The sequence below is a fragment of the Delphinapterus leucas genome, chromosome 1 (genome assembly GCF_059928025.1).
Source record: "Delphinapterus leucas isolate spDelLeu-1000000601 "Yukka" chromosome 1, BTC_Dleu_Yukka2, whole genome shotgun sequence".
Lineage (NCBI taxonomy): Eukaryota > Metazoa > Chordata > Mammalia > Artiodactyla > Monodontidae > Delphinapterus > Delphinapterus leucas.
Genome location: NC_143129.1, coordinates 156,261,919 through 156,275,721, shown reverse-complemented (window position 1 = coordinate 156,275,721; position 13,803 = coordinate 156,261,919). Strand labels below are relative to the sequence as shown.

The following is a 13,803-nucleotide window of genomic DNA, read 5'->3' as shown; positions in this document are numbered from 1 at the left end:
AACCAAAAAGAAATTCTGGAACTGAAAAGTACAATAACTGAAATTAAAAATTCACCTAAGGGACTCAAAGAAGAGAAGGCAGAAGAAAGAATCAGCAAATGTGAAGATAGGATAGGACAATGGAAATTATCAAGGCTGATTAACAGAAAGAAAAAAGACTGAAGAAAAGCAAACAGAGCCAAAGGGACCTATCAAGCAGACCAATTATGCATTGTGGGAGTCCTAGGAGAAGAGAGAGAAGAGGGGGCCAAAAGAATATCTGAAGAAATAAGAGCTGAAAACTTCCCAAATTTGATGAAACACAGGAATATAAACATCCAAGAAGCTCAGCGAACTCCAGGTAAGATGAAGTCAAAGGGACCCACACCAAGACAGATTATCATCACATTTTCAAAAGCCAAAGATACAGAGAGAATCCTGAAAGCAGCAAGAGAGAAGTGACTTGTCACATATAAGGGATCCTCAATAAGACTATAAGCAGATTTCTCATCAGAAATTTTACAGGCCAGAGGTAGTGGGCCAATCTATCCAAAGTGCTAAAAGAAAAGTGTCAACAAAGAATCCTATACCTGGTAAAAGTGTCCTTTCAAGAGTGAGAGAGAAATTAAGACATTCCCAGATAAATAAAAGCTAAGAGAGTTTGTTACTGTTAGACCTGCCCCGGAAGATAATGCTCAAGAGAGTCCTGCAGGAAGAAATGAAAGGACACTACACAGTAACACAAAGCCGTATGAAAAAAGTAAAGATCTCAATGAAGGTAAATACGTGGGTAATTATAGAGACAGCATTAGCATAACAATGATTTTTAACTCCACTTTTTGTTCTATACATGATTTAAGAGGCTAAAATGTTTTCTAAAAACTATTAGTATAAAAGCTCATATTATTGTAACTTTGGCTTGTAACTTCACATATTGTTGTCTACATGATTTAAGAGATTTAATGCATTTGAAATAATTATTAGTATATGTTTTGGGCCACACAATGTAGAAAAATGTAATTTTGAGACATCAACAACCAAAAGAGGTGAAGGTGGAGCCGAAAAGGAGCAGAGTTTTTGCATGTTATAGAAGTTACATTGGTATAAATTCAAATTAGAGTGTAGTAAGTTTAGGATGTTAAATGCAATCCCCAAGGTAACCACAAAGAGCTACAGAACATACACAAGAAGAAATGAGAAAGGAATTTCAACATTTCACTACAAAAAATCAACTAAACACAAACGAAGACAGTAATGCAGGAAATAAGGGACAAAAAAGCTATAAGCCACAGCAAAGAAATAGCAAAACACAGAATTCACTCCTTACCAGTAATTCTTTTAAATATAAATGGATTAAACCCTCCAATCAAAAGACAGAATTGGCAGAATTGGATAAGAACACATGATCCAACCATATGCTGACTATAGAAGACTCACTTTGTGATCCAAAGACACAAACAGATTGAAAGTGAAAGGATGAAAAAAGATATTCCATGCAAATAGTAACCAAAGGAGAACAGGGATTGTCATACTAATATCAGACAAAATAGACTTTAAATCAAAAAATGTTACAAGAGATGTCTTGTGAAGTCCTACTTCTCGTAAAGAAGGACATTATATATCAACAAAAGGTGCAATACAGCAAGAAGACAGAACAATTACAAACATTTATGCACCTAATAACATACTGCAAAACATATGAAGCAAAAACTGACAGAACTGAAAGGAGAAATAAACAGCTCTACAATTACAGTTGGAGACTTAAATACCCATTATCTCAATAATGGACAGAATAACCAGACAGAAGATAAGCAAATAGAGGATTTAACACAATAATCAACCCGATCTAACAGGCATATATAGAACATTCTACCCAACAACAACAGCATACACATTCTTCTCAAGTGCACATGGGACATTTTCCAGAACAGACCATATGTTAGGCTACAAATCAAGTCTCAATAGATTTTAAGTGATAGGTACCATACAAAGTATCTTCTCTGACCACAGCAGGATGAAGTTAGAAATCAAAAACAGAAGTAAAAATGGAAAATTATCAGATTTGTGGAAATTAAACAACACACACTTAACCAATGGATTAAAGAAGAAATTACAAGGGGAATTAGAACATACTTAGAGATGAAGGAAAACAAAAATACAACATACCAAAGCTTACAGGAAACAGCAAAAGCAGTGTTAAGGGGGAAATTTATAGCTATAAAGACTTACATTAAAAAACAGACCTAAAAAAGAAGAAACCAAACCCAAAGCTAACAGAAAGGAAGAAATAATAAAGATTAGAGCAGAGATAAATGAAACAGAGAACATAAAAACATTAGAGAAAAATCTTTAACACCAAAAGTTGGTTCTTTGAAAAAAAATCAACAAAGTTGACAAACCTTTAACTAAATGGACTAAGAAAAAAAGGACTCAAATTACTAAAATGAGAATTTAAAGTGGTGACATTACTATTGATTCTACAGAAATAAAAAGGATAAGAGAGTTCTTTGAACAACTGTATACCAACTGGACAACTTAGATGAAACAGACAAATTCCTAGAAACACAAAATCAACACAGACTGAATCATGAAGAAAGACAAAAATCTGAATAGACCTATAATGAGTAAGAAGATTGAATACTTAATCAAAAATTTCCTGTACAAAGAAAATCCCTGGATCTGATGGCTTCACGGGTGAATTCTACCAAACATTTAAAGAAGAACTAAAACTACAGACCAATACCCCTTATGAACCTTGATGCAAAAATTCTCAAGACAAGAGCAAAATGAATTCAATAACATGATAGAAGGATTATGCACACCATGCATGACCAAGTGAGATTTAATCCTGGAATACAAGAACAGTTCAACATATGAAAACTGACCAGTGCAATATACCACATTAACATAATGAAGGGGATAAAAACCCACATGATCATCTCAACTGACACAGAAAAAGTATTTGACAAAAGTCAACACCTTTCATGATAAAAACACTCAACAAATTAGGAATAGAAGGAAACTACTTCAACATAACAAAAGCCATGTATGAAAATCCCATAGTGAACATCATATTCAGTGGTGAAAGACTGAAAGCTTTTCCTCTAAGATCAGGAACAAAGCAAAGATGTCCACTTTCACCACTTCTATTCAACACAGTACTGGAAGTCCTAGCCAGAGCAATTAGGCAAGAAAGAGAAACAAAAGGCATCCAAGCTAAAAAGGGAGAAGTAAATTTATCTCTGTTCACAGATATAACCTCATACATAAAAATCCCTAAAGATTACACACAGAAAAACTGTTAGAATAAATGAATTCAGCAAAGTAGTTGGATACAAAGTCAACATGCAAAATTCAGTCACATTTCTATATACAAACAATGAACAATCTGAAAAGGAAATTACAAAAACAATTCTATTTTTCACTGAGATCAAAAAGAATAAACTACTTAGGAATAAATTAATTACAGATGAAAAACTTGTACAATGAAAACTAAAAAACATTGCTGAAGAAATTAAAGAAGACATAAATAAATAGAAATGCATCTCATGTTCATGGACTGCAAGACAATATTGTTAAGATGTCAAAGCAATCTACAGATTCAATGTAATCCATATCAAACATCTCAATGGCTTTTTTTGCAGAAATAGAAAATCCCATCCTAAAATTCATATGGAAGCTCATGGGACTGTGAATAGCCAAAACTATCCTGAAAAAGAACAGCAAAGCTGGAAGACTCACACTTCCTGATTTCAAAACTTACTACAGAGCTACTACAGTCAGTGTACTGGCATAAAGACCAATGGAACAGAATAGAGAACCCAGCAATACACACCTATATAGTCAAAATGATTTTTGGCAAGGTATCAACACCATTCAATGGGGAAAAGACAGTCTTTCAAGAAATGGTAATAGGAAAATTGGATATCCACACACAAAAGAAACTGGACCCTTATATAACACCATATACAAAAATTCACTCAAAATGGGTCAGACTTACATGTAAGACCTAAAACTTTAAAAACTCTTAGAAGAAAACAGAGGGCAAGAGCTTCATGACACTGAATTTCATAATGATTTCTTGGATACTATACCAAAGGCATACACAACAAAAGAAGAAAAAGAAAAAGATACTAACAACACAGTAAAAAAGAAAACAAAAGAATGGGAGAAAATATTTGCAAATCATATATCTGGTAAGGAGTTAATACCCAGAAATATAAAGAATTCCTAAAACTCAGCAGCAACAAAAACCCAATCAAGAAATGGGCGAAGCTATTAAAAAAAAAGAAAATAACAAATGTTGGTGAGAATAGAGAAAATGGAACCCTTATGACTGTTAGTGGAAATGTAAAATGGTACAGCTGCTGCGAAAAACAGTATGATGGTTCCTCAAAAAATGAAACATAGAATTACCATAGGATCTAGCAATTCCACTTGAGTATATACCAAAATAATTGAAAGCAGGGTCTTGAAAATATCTGTACACTCATGCTCACAGCAACATTATTCACAATAGCTAAAACATGGCAGCAACCCAAGTGTTCATTAACAGATGAATGGATAAGCAAAATGTGATATGTATTATATATACAACAGCCTTAAAAATAGCCTTATACATACATTTAGCCTTAAAAATGAAGAAAATTCTAACATATGCTACAATATGGATGAACCCTGAAGACATTATGCTAAGTGACAGCCACAAAAAGACAAACATTGTATGATTCCACTTATACGAGGTACTTAGAATAGTTAAAACTCAAGACACAAAAGGTAGAATGTTGGTTGCCACGGGCTGGTGAAGGGTTGAAATGGGTGGAGAGGTCTTGTTGAATAAGTATAGAGTATCTGCTTTACAAAAATGAAAAGAGTTACGGAGATGGATGGTGTTGATAATTGCACAACATTATGACATTATGAATGTATTTAAATACCACTGAACTGCACACTTAAGGATGATTGGGACAGTGAATTTTATGTGTATTTTACCACAATAAAAATAAAGTTTTTGAAATTTATTTTAACAGGAACCAAAAAAGAAGTGACAAAAAGAGAGAGAGAGAGAGAGAGAGAGAGAGAGAGGGAGGGAGGGAGGGAGGGAGGGGGAGAGAGAGAGAGAGAGAGAGAGAGAGAAGCTAAAGAGTTATTAAAAAAAAAAGTTTACTGGCTTAGTATCTGGCACATAGAAGGCATTCAATAAATTCAGTTAATACTAAGTACCTCCTATATATGCCAGGCATTGAATGAGGCTCTTCTATGAATATGATTTATGAAATGAATAAGTCACCAAAATCACACAACCACTGAGATTTTCAAGTTAGGTAAGCTATTCAAGTGGAAGAAGCAAAGATGGAAGGTTTCTTTTGTATCAAAAGACACATGAAGATTTCACAAAAAGGACTAGGGATCTTGAGAACTTAGAAAAACCAAGTATGTGAAATAATTTAGGATAATGACTGAAGGAAGCCACTCAGGACAGAAAAGAGAGCTTTTTAGCATCAACTCTAAAAACAAGACAATGTACAGAAAAGAAGTCAACTTGGAGATAAAGGCATCAAGAAATTAAAATGAAGAGAGAAAGAACTTGGATATTAAACACAGAATGTAAACTTGAGAAAACTGCAGGCTCTGCAATCAGAGTAAACGAGATGGCTACAAGGGTAAAAAATAAAGGAAGAAAGTGAGATGAAAAAATACAAAGCACAAATTTTGAGTTCAGAGCAAAACATAAATGAGACTACCGTTATGTATACTCTTCATACACATTCTGAACTTTAATTTTTTTTAACATTCTTAGAAGATATATAAAGATATGTTGATTTTCATTGCAAGTCTATACAAATTTAAACTGGTAACACCTCATAACTATGTTCTTATTAAAATTAAAATGTACATACCTTTAAGACATTTAATTCTTGTTTGGTAACTTGAAAGGTTAAAGTTCACAAAGGGAAGTCAATTATAAACAATAAAATAATCATGTAAATGAGAGAAAAACATACAGTCTCTTTTATCTCAATTTTTCTAAGATATATCTTAAATAAATTACTTGATTTCATTCATTTCTTAGAAATAAAAAGATATAAATGGATCACTGCTATCATTAACAACATATCAAGTTGCCCCAGACAGTTACTGAATTTCATATGAATGAGAAAAAGAGAAAATCAAGAAGATAATTAAATCCATACCTGTTCCAATGTGTTGGGAAGGTTTTGTTGGATGCATGGCACCATGACAGACATTCTGCTGAACATTACTCTGTGAGTGGATAAGGCCAGTTTGTGTAAAGAACTGATTAAGAGAAGAACAGAGATCAGCAAATTGAACCTGATCTAAAGACCAGTTCTTGAGATCTGCCTGTCTCATACTCTCCATCAAACCTATGAGGAAAGCATTAGAGATACAGTTAGCATGGTTCTGCAAACACTGCAAAGAAAATAGCACTTCTTTTTTCCAGCCCTCAAAATTTCCACCGGTAATCTTCTGCCCATGCAATGAAGAATGACATTTCAAAAATCATTCAAAATCTGATTCTTTTAAATGTGGCCAAATTTCCTTCAGAACTCTTGGCTGTGAACCTCCACTACATCAACTGGCTGAAAGGCTTCATTACGAATTTTGCAAAGTGTTGTTTTTAAGCATACTACCAACTGCAAAAGAAACACTATATAAGGAGATACTTATTTCCACTAAAAAGAGACTTAAAATCTATTCAAAAACACATGATATGTGTATTTGGTTATAAGTCAGAAGGAACCAATACTCACCTTGGAACTGTGAAAGGTCTACATCTGACCAATTAACACTGCTGGCGATTCGACAGCTTTCTTTTAGCATATCAAGTGTTGCATACCAATCATTTGAAACACCTATAAAAATAATATTGGCAATCTTATAAATCTTGGATAGTGAAAGTTTGAGCTGGCCTTACTCCTGATATTGGTCGATCCCAATTCAGTTTTACAAATGGATTCAAACCCATTATATCATGCATTGGGGCAATCTGCTCTGTGAGACAGGCAGGAAAGGTATTATTTCCCTGCATTTTACAAACAAAAGAAATTGAACCTAGAGAGGAGGCATGACTTAGCAAGGCCACTATGATGAATCCAAGACTTGAACCCAGCTGTACTCTGCACCATTCCAAGAGGCCCCATTCAACTTGTAGTCTAAGTCTGTGGTACCCTCTGGAGTTCTGCAGTGCAGAGACTGCCTGGTCTGTGAGCAATGTCAGTTAAGCATCTCACCAGAAACAATCAAGACCTATCTTAAGAGCAACAGACATTTTTTTTTCTTTTAAAATCAGGGTATGAATCTATCATTCTAAACGAAATACTTGGCAGGAACATGCAAAGAAAGAAAAAGTGGGAACATTCACTGAATATGTAAATGCAAGGTACTAGACTGGGCATTTCATATTTTGTATCCTCAATATGATCCTCATAACAACACTGTATACCAGTGTTGTTCTACAGCTAACAAAATAATAAGACCAAAAGAGTTAATGCACCAAAGGTCATAAAAAGCCATAATGAGGATTCGAATACAGGTCTTTCAGATATAAATCTATACTTTTTCTTCTATACCACACTAAATCACAACAGATTGCAGACAGACTGTGCATTCCACTCTTCTTTCAAAGGCTCACAAAAACACTTGTTTTCCAGAAGGACAAAAGAGTTAAAACCAAAACCTGCAGGGGTTGCTGAGTTTGCCTACGTTACCACATAAATTGTAATCAAGACAATATCCAGGGGCTTCCCTGGTGGCACAGTGGTTGAGAGTCCGCCTGCCGATGCAGGGGACGCGGGTTCGTGCCCCGGTCCGGGAGGATCCCACATGCCGCAGAGCGGCTGGGCCCGTGAGCCATGGCCGCTGAGCCTGCGCGTCCGGAGCCTGTGCTCCGCAACGGGAGAGGCCACAACAGTGAGAGGCACGCGTACAGAAAAAAAAAGGTGAATCTATAGACTGAAGGACTTAACAACTCTAGGACTATGGCAAGGAAACACAAAAGAAGATGGATAAGAAAAGTACTGGCTGAAAATATATATAAGCCCCAGATAACAGATCCAAATACACAGCCAAACACACATCAGAAGACAAAAACTTACCAGAATTACAGGATACCTGTTGTGGGGGAGGGGGTGCCTGATGTGTTAACGTCTGGTGCTGATGGTTCGGATGGTGCTGTACGTGCTGGTGTGGAGAGGGATGCTGGGGGTGAGGTGACTGGAGCTGGCTGTGTTGCTGCGGGTGTGGTGCTGGGTGCTGGGGACGCTGTGGATGCTGTGGTAAACCATGCGGTCGATGGGACGGATGTGGAGACGGCTGTGTGTGCATCTGAGGGTGGGACAGTGAGACCTGTGCAACCGAATTACTGCCTGTGGTGTTGAGGCCACTGCCATGATTGTTGGTCAGGTTGCTTTGGTTGCTGTGTGGGTGAGAGCTCACTGTACTGCCGGGAGAGTGCTGATAGGAACAAGAAGTGTGGGACTGCTGGGAAGATTCAGAAGGGATGTTCATCAAACCTGAAAAGAGACAAAGCAAGATCACTGATGGTCAGATTTCAGTTATACCTTATGACAAACATTTGCAAAATTATTTACAGAGCAAAGGTATATGCTGTTAGGAAGCGATTTTGGTTCAGTTTAACAAGTACTGATAGAGTATCCACCATACCCTGGGCTCTGGGGCTACCAAGAAAAAACATCATTCTCTGCCCTCAAGTAGCTCGTGGTCCAGTGGAAGAGACAGACACTTGAGGAGATTATGTCCAACACTGTAAGTACTAAGGCAAAAGTATACAGAGGGTATACAGGAACTCTGCTTCTTCCCCGTTTTACCTAGGAAGGGGCTCTGAATACAGAGAAGCCTTCCTTGAAAAGGCAATATCTGGGTTGAGTCTTGAAAGATGAGTAAAATGTTAAGGGAGAAGTAGGAGAGGTGTTGGGTCACATGGAGGATGGTTCTCTATAGGTCTGAAGACCTTTGACAAAAGAGGAGGGTAGAAATAAAGCCCAGTTATTTCTGATCTCTTTCTCTGACTACTCCAAAAACTTTAAGTCCAAGATGGCTAGAATCCTTAAGAATAAGCAAAACAAAACAGCCATCTCCACTGCTCTTTTTCATTACTCTTATGGAACATTCTTGAGACAGACACAGTTTAGGGGTTAAGATTACATATTTCTTAACACCAGAAAAGAGGAATTAAAATCTCTGCACTATAATTTACACACTTGGTAACTCTGGAGAATTATTAACCTCTCCAAGCCACAATGACCTCGATTATAAATGGGTATGGTAATAGTCCCTGCTTCGTAGAGCTGCTGTGAGGATTACACGCCATGGCACAAGTGCAGGCTGTAGGCTTAACTCAGTAAATGTCAGCCACTATGATGATAATGATGATTAGGCCAGAAGTGCTTAATGTTAAAAATAATGTATGTTTGGTTTGCAGGTAGACACTCACTTTAACAAACCTTATTGCAACATGTGGTTCTATATAACTACACTATTTTCATATCCCAGAAGATAACATATAATGTTTTGCTGAACCAAACACAAAAAAGTTTTACTTGAATGAAATGAAAATAAAGTCCCATACCATACTGTCAGTCAATAAAAGAATCAAAAATTTTAAACAAAAATAAAAGTATTCTCATACTTGTTATTAGGAGTAAAATTATATCAGAGTACATTATAAGATAATCTCAAAACATAATAAATTAAGGTTTTATAGGTAGAAGTGTTAATAAAAGTGCTTGCCTTAACCCTGGGAAAAATGTCATTTACAGGGAATCTATAGGGTTACTACAATAAGATGAAAGAAAGCAGTTATTTCATTATCTATTTCCAATAAAGTCCTAACATTTTAAGAGGGCACCCAGATATAATCTCTACCAACATTTTTTTTTTTTCCCCGGTGCGTGGGCCTCACTGTTGTGGCCTCTCCCGTTGCGGAGCACAGGCTCCGGACGCGCAGGCTCAGCGGCCATGGCTCACGGGCCCAGCCACTCCACAGCATGTGGGATCTTCCCGGACCGGGGCACGGACCCGCATCCCCGGCACCGGCAGGCGGACTCTCAACCACTGCGCCACCAGGGAAGCCCTCTACCAACATTTTAAATCCCAAACTGTTGTTAAAATAAAACAAAACATCTTTCAGAAGCCCAGTATGTAAATTAATAAATGTAAAGTTGTTTTCTGGGAAGCCATGAAAAGGAACCTGTTAGGTCTCCCTCTTCATCTGCACCCTTCTCTCTGAAACCTCCAGAAAACCCAACAGCTCCAAAGAGAACAATTTGGAAAGCACTGATCTAGTCTAATCTTCTTCACTGTACAATGGGAATGCTTAGGTCTAAAGAGGTGAAGTTAACTCAGTTGACTTGATGGTAGAACCTGGACTAGAACCCAGAATTCCTATCAATATTCTTTTCTTTTTTTATTAGTGTAATGAAATAGCATTATGGGTTTCAGAAATTGTCGCCATTGTTATTTCAAAGCCAGTATTTTTCTACTATGATCAGCAAAGCTGGATCTGCTTAGCAAAGTCTTAGTTGTTTTTTTTTGTACTTTTATAGAAAATTTAATATAAAATTTGAGAAAATACACGACACTTTAACCAGAAAACCAACTTCCTAAACAAACTACTGATATTCATCAATATATATAACACTTACATATAACATTAACTTTCATAATATCTGACAATGATGTGTATTAAAATGTAAACTCTTTAAAGGCAGGGATTTTTGTCTATTTTGTCTACTGCCGTGAGGTAAACCCTCTGAGTTGGGGTATAAGCAGTCAATCTGCAAACAAAGCAATGCTTCATTGTTTGAGTTCCCAACGATTTCTGACTAGTGTTCGTTCTATGGTGGAACAATGAGACACCTTGATCCTATTAAATGACTCTGATTAAAATTAAACCAGCAGCTAATAGGACAGTAATACATAATAGCAACAATCTAGCATTTGGTTGAGATAATAGTACATCTCAACCAGTATCACTTTTAGTGTTAAAGCTGACTTATGTTGTACAAAATAATGACCACTAACTAATGTGTTCACTTATAAGTGCCGTACATGAAACTGCAAATTTGGTGCTACCATATTCCAAAAGTTATCTCTTTGCTAACAGCAGTCAGAACGGAAAAGCAAGGCACATCTATTCTTGTGGTGCAACATTTACCACTCAAACACTGCACATGCTAGACATCACTAATTAATCATGGCAGTCTTTCCCACATGGCATAAATGCAGTGTCAGAATCCTTTAACGCAATGCTTCAGGACACCACTAGTAATCAAACGAAGTAGGCATGCATGAAGAGATAGATTTATCTGCCATTCTTGTGCTATGATAAAAATATACACAGACTATATAGTAAAGGCACAAAGAACCTTCGGTCCTTATCATGATGGTAATGTTCTAAGATTAAGGAACTATAACAGCTGCGATGTGAAAATAATTCTTTAAAAAATTTCAATAAAAAATTACAGTAAGAGGTATTAAAAAACTCACCTTGTTGACTAAGTGACTGCTCAAAAACTGACTTATAAAGGCTCCGAAATGAGGCACTGAGATCTTCAAAATTATATTCTGAGAAAAGTAGTTGTTTGTCTCGGTCTGAAAGGTTGTACTGTGGCTGTTGTTGAGGAGTTAATGACTGAGAGACTGGTTCTGGATGATTTGTCACCTAACATTGAAGAAAAAAACTACTAATTTAGTAGCTCTATATCAGAATTGGTTTATTACATATGATATAAAACTGAAAATATCAGAACAGTTATTAGAATTCAAAGGAATTAACTTCCCTGTCTTTGGCTTTCCTATCGTCTGTTAAGTTGGGTATACATAAAAGGACAGACCACAAATTGTTAACTTAGGTCTTGAAGAATCTCAGAAATCTAATCCAACCTCCACATTTCACAGTAGGGGGGAAAAATTCAAAGTTAAAGGACCTTCCCAAGGTCATAATAAGTGATAAGCTAAGCCTGGAACCCTTCCAGTTTCTGTGGAGTCTTCATCTTGATTTCCACAGAAGCAATTTCATCTCAAACTCACTATACTCTGAAACTACTAACATTTCTCATTCATTTATTCAATTAATCTTTAAGTATTTAAACTCAAATACTGTGAGTCAGGTTGTATGGCACTGCCCAAAGCAGCAAGGAACTTCAACACACCTAACTCTTCACTGTAGGTAAATTTTTCTTTTTTAAATGAAACTTAAGGAAAGTAAGAAATGAAGGGTAAAAGACAAAGGAGATTCTGAGAAAAAGAGAATAGATCAGGGCCTCGAGCTATGCAAGGAAAAAGAGCACCATGAACACCTAAAAAATAAGAATTATCTCTGAAGACAGCACAACTAGAAATAAAATAAAACATGATCAGCAATATATCTTAAAGATCATATCAAGCAGTAACAAACTACCATTTGGTTTAGTGTTTTGAAAAAATTAAGATATGAACACTGGCTATAGATTTATGCAGGCTTTCAAAATGATGCTCACAAGGAGTCTACAATGACATGGAAAAATATGAGTTTTGTGTAGGGGAATGGCTCCACCACTGGCACATGACTTCATCATTACTGAGTATTTTAATTCACCACCTGATCAGCTAAATATGTAATTTTTTTCAGGAAGGGTGCATGAAAACAAGGGTAGGATGCTTTCTAAACTCTGTGTATCAAAGAATTAATGTCTTTTTCTTGACTTCACAACTGAATGAAAATTTGGTGGGCATAATACTTATAATTCCAAATCTATTCCCTTGACACTCTGTATAAAGTGTTCCATCGTTTTCTGGCATTTAGTATTATGGAAGAGAGGTATGATTTGTGTTTCTCTGAATGTACCTTATTTCTTCTGCTAGAGTATCTATGATTACTTCTGAAATTTAAAAATTTGTCATGATGTGTCTAGATATAGTTTTTTTCCCATTAACTTTTCTTAGAACTCAGTAACCCTTTTGTTCTCTCTTTCTTCTGAAAACTGCTTCTGTACCAACTATTTGGGGACACCTATAATTCGCGATTCTCCATATCTATCGTATTCTTTTACATAATTGGTATTCCTTTATCTGTTTCTTCTGCATTCTCGAAAAATATTTTAAAAATTTTCCCCCAGAGCACTGTTAACAGTTTTGCGTTGTCTTCTTTCTCCTACATTCAAGGTGAGTTTTAAAGCTGCTCTCTGAATTTCTGTTTCCCTCGTGTTATTTTCTTATTTCAGGTCCCCCATCCCCCTTATATCTTTTCTCTGTGTAAAGTTTTTACCTATTATTCATCTTGGAACAGGGAGAGGTGTGATGAGATCAAATTTATACCATGAACAGTGTGGTGTATGGCTCTCTCAGGCTCTGTTCTGTCTACCCAGGAGGACAGGTGCAAGATGATTTGAAAAGAAGTATCAGATAAGGGAAGGGTCAGCACAGGAGCAAAAATACTCACACAGGTCCCTTTATAGCATAGCTTTGTTTTCCAGACCCAAACTGAAAATACAAGACTGGTTAACAACTGAGTACCAGGTCATCCTAAGCTTTGGGGTTTGTAGAATCCCCTTCTTAGATCTGCTTCTGGGAAACTAGGTGATATACATATCCTCTAAGCTCTTTTACCAAGGACTGTAAAATATCATTAAACACAGCTTTAGAAGACTAAAGTAAAACTTCTTTTCCTATTCCAATTGTGTTTCACTTGGACAGAGAACAGATGAAGTAGACCAAAATATATAACATAGTACAACAATATATTTGTATCTAACTTGCTAAAATATAATAGAAATCTGCTCTACTTATCTAAGCTAATGATCA

At 36.2% G+C, this 13,803-nt stretch overlaps 1 protein-coding gene across 15 annotated transcripts in view; it reads right to left on the bottom strand.

Moving 5' to 3' along the window:
- Positions 1-13,803, bottom strand: part of FOXJ3 (forkhead box J3) — a 126,938-nt gene that overhangs the window by 9,292 nt on the left and 103,843 nt on the right. For 14 of the 15 annotated variants that reach the window (XM_089895040.1, XM_089895000.1, XM_089895008.1 and 11 more), the window contains 4 exons: positions 11,509-11,683; positions 8,097-8,513; positions 6,753-6,854; positions 6,174-6,365 (listed from right to left, as the gene is read on the bottom strand). In XM_089895040.1, the coding sequence (XP_089751166.1) occupies positions 6,174-6,365; positions 6,753-6,854; positions 8,097-8,513; positions 11,509-11,683 (886 nt within the window). The remainder of the gene's footprint in view (positions 1-6,173; positions 6,366-6,752; positions 6,855-8,096; positions 8,514-11,508; positions 11,684-13,803) is intronic. The other variant, XM_089895047.1, reaches the window with a different exon arrangement.